The 7,682-nt window shown below is 37.8% G+C and overlaps 2 protein-coding genes across 2 annotated transcripts in view; one reads left to right on the forward strand and one right to left on the reverse strand.

The window, feature by feature from the left end:
- The window catches only part of LOC101855527 (cilia- and flagella-associated protein 251), a gene marked incomplete at its 3' end in the record, with an annotated part of 31,970 nt that extends 28,280 nt beyond the window's left edge, over positions 1 to 3,690 (reverse strand). Inside the window, 3 exon segments of the mRNA XM_013088557.2 lie at positions 77 to 757; positions 1,879 to 2,001; positions 3,539 to 3,690. Coding sequence (XP_012944011.1) covers positions 77 to 757; positions 1,879 to 2,001; positions 3,539 to 3,596 — 862 coding nt within the window.
- A 29-nt stretch (positions 3,691 to 3,719) lies between these two features.
- Positions 3,720 to 7,682, forward strand: part of LOC101852730 (N-acetylglucosaminyl-phosphatidylinositol de-N-acetylase) — a 14,270-nt gene continuing 10,307 nt past the window's right edge. Inside the window, exons 1-2 of the mRNA XM_005109267.3 lie at positions 3,720 to 4,141; positions 5,787 to 5,886. Of these exons, the coding sequence (XP_005109324.3) occupies positions 3,850 to 4,141; positions 5,787 to 5,886 (392 nt within the window). The 5' untranslated portion in view covers positions 3,720 to 3,849. The remainder of the gene's footprint in view (positions 4,142 to 5,786; positions 5,887 to 7,682) is intronic.

Raw genomic sequence — 7,682 nt, forward strand, 5'->3', positions numbered from 1 at the left:
GGGGGAAGGTGGGTGGCTATTCTTCCTTTTTACAAACTGAAATTCTACATCCTGGTATTCAAAAATTGTGATGTACCTTCTTCTTGAGACGCTTGTTCTGCAACAGCTTCATCAGGATGGATGTTTGGAGCTTCTATTTGTTCACCGGTGATTTCTTGCCCATCTGCTTCTTCTACTTTCTCTTCCTCCTGCTCATCGTCGTCCTCTTGTACAGCTTCTTGATCTTCCTCTTTTGCCTCTTCACCTTGCACATTGTCTGTGATATTTTCAGTTTCTTGCTCTTTAGAATCTTCTTCCATTTCTTGATTCAAATTTTTCTGTTGATCTTCTTGAGCATCTTCATTTTCTACTGTTTCTGTGTCTCTAGATTGCTCTGCATCTGCTTCAGTTTCCAGCCCTTGTTGGCCTTGGGTAATTTCTTCTCCTACTTTTTCTTCTTTTTCACTATCTTCTTTGCCTGTTTCTTCCATTTGTTTTGCCCCTCCATCATCAGCATCTTCCTGTGCCTCAGAATTTTCTTCCACTTTTGTGTCAGGTTCAATTTCACCCTCAGTCTGAAGTTGATCATCACCTTGACTGGCTTCTGCTTGTTGCTGACTATCTTCAGGTATCAATTCTTGATCTTCAGTTTGACCATCAGTTTTCACAACCTCGTCATCCACAAGTCCTTGTTCTTCATTCTCTAGATTGCGTTCATTGTCTTCCAACTGCTGGTCGTTCCTGGCAGCTTCGCCAGCTTCCTCTCCTTCTGCTACAGCTTATCAAAAATGATAAAGTTATTTCAATTAAAATATAATAAAACTAGAAAATTAAAAGAATCCTCACTCTTGCTAAATCTCAAACAGTATTTATTTTTAAAAACCTTCATGCTTACAATGAGGTTTGTCAGCATTCTCATAGAGTACAAACTGTTCAAAAGCTCGAAAAAAAGCTATGACTAAATAAAAAATTGCAAAAGACAAATGCAGAAAATTGTTTCAGGAGTAAAACAAATAAAAAAACAACAGATTAATTCAAGAAAGGGAAAAAGAGACATTAAATTCATCAATCAACAAAAACAAAATCTTAGGTGCCATTTGATAGATTTGACAGTCAAAGCAATATGAAGTCAACTTAAAATAGGCCTACCTAAAGAAAGACCAACCTTCTCTAAGACACAACATAAAAACAATAATCCTGGATCAAGATCAAGATAGAATTCACAATTTTTCAAAAGAAAAGAATAAATTTTAATTGTGATGTGCACAGAGTGTATAAAAATATTCACCATAGTAGGCTTAACATTGATTTGAGCAATTAAAAAAACTTGCTTTGCTTTAAACTCTGATTTGAAAATAGCAAAATAAATGTTCCAGATCAAGTCCTCTGAAATAAACCATTTTTAAATCAGGAAAACTCACATTGAGAAGTTTGGAGTGAAAGTGCATGAGTTAAATCAGTAAACAAGTAAAACTCATACATACTATACATTCTGCCTTGAAATAGGGAAAAATGCGCACAGGCCAGCAAAAAAAAATAAATGTTAAAACAACCATGAATTACAGATGCCACTTAAAAAAACACAAAAAAACAAAATGTGAATAAAATCACAACATGTAAAAATATACACATGCAATTTGAGCTGTGAAAAATGCAGTCAAACCTGCTCTGACAATCGCCTGTTCAAGATCTTTTTACGATGTACAAAAAAACCCAAACACTTTCTACTTCCAACCTTGTATTTTTCCAGTATCATACAGGCATGGTCCACCTGATTAATGACCATTTTACTCCTTGACAAGATGTTTGCCTTGAGCAAGTTTGACTGTATTATATATATACATATATATATATATATATATATTTACTATATTGGGAATACATCTAGAAAATCACTACCTTGTTCACCAGTGCCCTCTTCCTCTACAGGCTCTTGCTCTGTTGAGTTATCTTTGGCTGCTTCAGCTGACTGATTTTGGTCGGCTTCTTGTTGGTTAGCTTCTTGTTGCTCTCCATTTTGATCTGTCATTTGAAGAGATACGGAGCCACAATCACACATGAGTACATTTTACTCAAAAAGTGCCAGCACATAGAACATCACTGCCAACAGTGTCCAGTGTTCTACAGAAATATATTGAATTGGGAATAATTAATAAGCTGAAGGTAATCCCCTATAGACACAATAATCTGTTGACATTGAGATGAACAGCAATACATACTGCACCAATGACGTAAAGCAACTGTTGAAAAATAAGAAGTAGCAAATATCCACTGCAACTTCATCTCTTCACATCTTTCAGACTGAGAAATTAAACTTTTTCAATGAAACTTTTCCAAACCCAAGTTGCAACCCCTTTAAAAGAACCAATAAATATGACATGTAAAAATATTCAGAATTGAAAATACATATCAGTCTAGAATGTCGAGCGCAGGCACAAAGTATATTCTCGTGTCTGCAAGCTTGATTTCTCTTATGGTTAACACTCTAAGATTGGAAAAATAAAAACAAATGCATTAGTTCTTGTGTCTGGATGGGGATCAAAATATGTTCTGTTTGACCTTAATTGTAGGATGTATGTCTGGGTTTTATAATAGATATTTTGATATCCTGCTTAGCCACTGCTCAAACTATAAGAAATAAATTGATAACCTAAAAGGCACAAAAAGCACCCCCAAATGCCAGAAGGTATAAAAGTCAATCATAAAGCTATGATCAGAGCAAAAGTGATTTTGATTAAGCTTCAATCTTTATTCTGAGAAAAGTTGACAGTATTATTATTATTAGGCCCTATAATATATGTAAACCATGCACTTATGTAAAGCACCTAGAATATATAAACACTTGAGCCATTCAGTGGTAGTAAAGGGAATTCAGCACAACAACAAGTGTCCCTATACAGACTAATACAAAAGAAATTTAACTCGTTCATTAGAGCATTGTGATTAATTAAGAATTAAAATACCAGGTATAATGAAATGAGACACATATATGCATTTATAGATGAATATAAATGCATGCAAAACTTTGTTTCGTCCAGACTGCTCTGCTATATGTACAGCTAACTTAGTTGTACATAAATACATAAGCTGTAAAAAAAAAACTAGATTTATCAAACATTGTAGAGTTTTTAAAGGCAGCCTGGTATGGGTAGCTAGTCTATCAGGTGATCTTATACTTAAGCACGTTAAATTCCCAAAGTCTACTAATCCCTGACTCAGACCTTCAAAACTTTGAACTGGGCCTAAAAATGCGCAATTAACTACCGTAATTTTGTCATGAACGGATGGTATAACAGTGGTTTTCGTTCTTCCATTGTGATTTTGGAAGCAAGTGAGTATAATCTTGATTAGATAGATCTAGATCCTGTTTTAAAGTGGTCGCTCGTTACGGAAAAGGGAATAAAATCAATTGAAGAATTTAACTGCTAAAGTATAAGATCACTATCGCGTCTATCGCACTGGTGCCGTCACAGAAGAAAGTGGGTGAAAGACCTACCCAAGTCTCTTGTCATTTCAACCAGTTTCACAATAATAGTTAGCATGTATAAAGCAGACATACCTTCCACTTTTGCTTCATCGACATCTCCTGCCTGCTGTTGTTCTTCGTTATCTGCCATTTTGCAAGTTGTGAACGCCTGAAGTCCCCACTGGAGGCAAACCTACGATCCAATCTGAAAGAACATGGACGACGCTGTTGCTAGGATGCGGATGTGGTTGTTTTTATTTTACGGCTTTCTTTCATTGCAGCTGTCGATATGATTTTCACAATAGATACTCTATGCATAAAATGTAATTCATACAACTCCATGATATAACTAATATTGATATGACTGCCATAGATAAAGAAAAAAACCTTCAAAGAAACGAGAAATGGTTTTACGACATATGCAAATGAGAACGAAACAGAAAATGGCTGCCCCCATGGAAGAGATCGTCGAATTTCACAGCTTTTACTACCTAAAGTTATTGCTCCTACTGTACATCACTATATCCTGCATCTTATATATTTCTGTGCAATTCGTGTATCAGAACAAAAGAATCCCACATAATCAAAATATTCTTCTCATCACTGCCCATCCCGATGATGAATGCATGTTCTTTGCGCCATCTCTTCTCGAACTTGGAACTGTGAACTCTTTATCAGTCGTTTGTGTAACTACAGGTAACCGAGTAGTAGGAGAAGGAAACCCTCTCATCACTGGTTATTATTCGATTCTGTAATTTATGAATGATTTATTGGTAAATTTTTACTTTCACTCCCGCACACAGATGCACTGTTTCAGGGGTCAAACTGCTGTACTGTTTGCTGCAGATCACAAAGCCACTAAAACTGTTGCAAAGCCAAAGCAATTATTTTCAAGACAATTTCAAATCTTGAATCTAGATATCTAGATCTAGATCTAGATCTAACTATAAAATATCAAATTATGGGTAAAAAATAGTGTGCTTCGTTCTACGTTTAGTTGCATGTAGATCTAGATCTATCTCTAAGATAAAGGCTGCGGTTATTGGTACAATAGTGCGTACGACTCCTAACTAGTTATTAGTACATTTGTACCAATAACCAGACAAAGTTATTCAGACTATTATTAGAATTTTGGAGGTTGTTGGTATAAATAAGCCTAGATCTAGTCATCCAGTTGGTTACCCGTCTGCTGGTATATTTCAGTAACCCTCTTTCAGCACTTTTTAAGGACCCCCAGGCAAGTGTTGAGTTCCTGCGTGCTGTCGGCATCGCTGACCGTTTATGACGCCACAGCGCCAGAAGAGAGAGAGAGAGAGAGAGATCCAGTTGGTTCTGCCCTGGGTTGAGCATCAATATTAATATTTACTTTAATCAGGCCTAAATTGGTGGGCCTAAAAGAAAAAGTATACTTTTATTAGAATATAATAAGTAAGTAGATCTATAATTATCACTATTACTATTATGTTTCTTTGCTTTTACACAAAACTGTGAGTGGAAATCTTTGAAGTCAAAACAAACAATTATGGGAAAAAATTGTTGATTAGTCAAGGGAGGAGAGAGAGGTAAAAAAACAAAACTTTCCGGGACCGGGATTCGATCCCACACTCATTTATATATAATCATGCACTCCTTCAAACGCAGACACGCTGTCATTTCAGACATCAGAACTATCAACAGAACAACAAGGTAGATTAAGCTTAAATATTTTTACGGCACAGTTTCAACGCAGCACAGATATCTAGATCTGGACATAGATTTTTTTACATGGAGGGACACCATCAATGAGGCAACGGGCTTGGGATCGCCTGATGGGGTCTGGCGGAAAATTAAAAAATTTCCACTGGCGGAAAATTTTAAACACTGATCTACTATGACAGAAACATGTAGGCCTGTGGGCATGTACTATTGTACGGATAACTGCAGCAATTATTCGTACAATTATATAGCAATTGTGCGTACAGTGTTGTTCGCACAATCGTAGGGATAATCACTCCGAAAATAAATGTCTAAACTCATCTACTCTAAAATTATTCTCCATTAATATAAAATGCCCTGTGCCCTCCCCCTCTCCCCCACCCCTTTTCCATGTCCTGCAGCCTTCTTCTTTCATCCCATATCCATCTTTCTTTGTCTCTTCTTTTTTTTTTAGAGTTACCTTTATGTGGTATTTATTTTTGTGAACTTTTATCATCAATGTCTCATGCTAAGGATATTCCCTTTTTCTTGTTCGTTTTTATCCAATTTACATGAAGTCTGAAGTGGGGGGCATTGTCTTGTTTAAGGTGATTGTGATGGTATTCTTCTACTGGGAATTTCTTTTTGTTGTTGTTCATTTCTACAGGTAATTACTATGGTCAGGGAGAAGTACGCAAGAAAGAGATTTTGAAGAGTTGTGAAGTGCTTGGCATTTGTAAACATGATGTCCATGTCCTGGATGACAGGTGAGTGAAGCTGACATGAGAACTCTCAAAATTGTTTAATCTAGAAAATACTTACTTTTTGCCTTGAAACATGAAATCTATGTCTGTCGTGGTCTAGAGTTCAGGTGTCACCTCTCATTTAACACTTTCCCTAAATGCGGCTCGCGGAAGTGGCCTCGCTAGACCGAGAACCGCAAAATACGGCTCGAGTCGCTTGGTATCTGAAAAGACACAAAATTCTTGGCCGATCCACGTTTTCAAAATAATACAATAGACTTCCTGTTAGCAGATACGAAAGAAAATATAGCACTGAGAGACGATTTTGAGTCATTTCAGGGCTTTTTTTTGGTCCCCTTCGAAACGTAAAAAAGAGGAAAAAAGAGCTCCCCTGACTTCAGTATATGTCTCATATTTTCACTTCTATATTAGGTACACATACATAACTTTCAGTTTTTCTTTGCATTACTTGAGGCAACCTACCTGGGAAATTTGAATGATGCTGTTGTACTTTTTTAGATATGACCTCTCAAAGCTGGAAAATTGTTGATTTCATATGACACCTTCGATATTGCATAATCACTTTAAGAAGCCCCAAACTAATATAATTGGAATAAATCTTCAATATTGTATCACCATCTGATAGATTATTTTTTAACCTTCAGTTTGAAGGGCCATATGATATGGTTTGTGTGTGTTTAGTTGGATGTTTTGACATTTTTCTTTGGTGGGGTAGGGGCGTAAAAATAGGTCAGGGAAAAGCCGTGGGCCAGTGGTGGATTTTGGCCTGGTAGGAAAAGAGTTAATAGGTTGTGGGTTTGAATCTGGATAGCGCCAGAAAATTTTTTTCTCTAAAATTTCCTGCTTTCACTTACTTTCCTGCTCTGTAGCAATGTTTTGTCGTCTGCTTTCATCTCCACTTTCTGTCCCCACCCCCTCACCCCCTTTGCCCTCTCCTTTTGGCTCCTGACTCTTTCTGCTGCTACTCCTTGGCTCCTTCTTACTGCTGTTTTTCAGCCACACCCCTGATCTTCTGGAAGGAAAGATAAACACCTAGCCTTCTCAGACAAGGGCGAAAAATCTTGGAGGTCCCGTGTACAAGCTGCGCACGTTAAAAATCCCTTGGTGGTCCAGAATCGATAAGAGTAGGCTTCGGCTGCCACCCAGGCACAATTCAAAATTTCCTACCAACTGAAAATGTTTAATGTGTTCCACGGGCTCCTATGACCTTATGCAGTTGCGAGCGCTGTAAAACACGAACCCCCTGCCCCCTCCCAAAAAAGAAGTCTATATTCTTATACAGTCGAACCTGCCCTGATGGCCACCTCTATAAGACGGCCACCTGTACAAACGGCCACTTTCCATTTCCCCCCTTGTGTTTTTTCTATATAATTTAACTGTGTAAACGGGCACCTGTCCAACGCGGCCGCGGCCACCATAATTTAACACACAACCCCTATCATACTAAGCAATAATACCTGTCTAAGACGGTCACCTTAGTGACTCCATTACGTTTTATCATAAATTGTGCATTGGCCCCTGGCGTTGTGGGCGAGCTGTCAAAATTCAATCACCTGTCGTTGTTGTTAGGTAGTCCCTCCAACCGATCATGTTGCGTTGGCCCCTCCCACTGTTGACCAATAGCTACCAATTTTCAGCTGCTGGTGAGGTAAGCGTGTGATCCCTCATAACCCATAAGCCCCGCCCAGAACTCATACACAAATCGTGAGATGAGTGGTCACTGTTTACCCAGTCTGTAACAAAGTAACAAAGAATGTCAACATGGACTTGTTACAGAAGCGTCACTCGTTCTCCGAGTG

This window comes from Aplysia californica, unplaced genomic scaffold (genome assembly GCF_000002075.1).
Source record: "Aplysia californica isolate F4 #8 unplaced genomic scaffold, AplCal3.0 scaffold00761, whole genome shotgun sequence".
Classification (NCBI taxonomy): Eukaryota; Metazoa; Mollusca; class Gastropoda; order Aplysiida; family Aplysiidae; genus Aplysia; species Aplysia californica.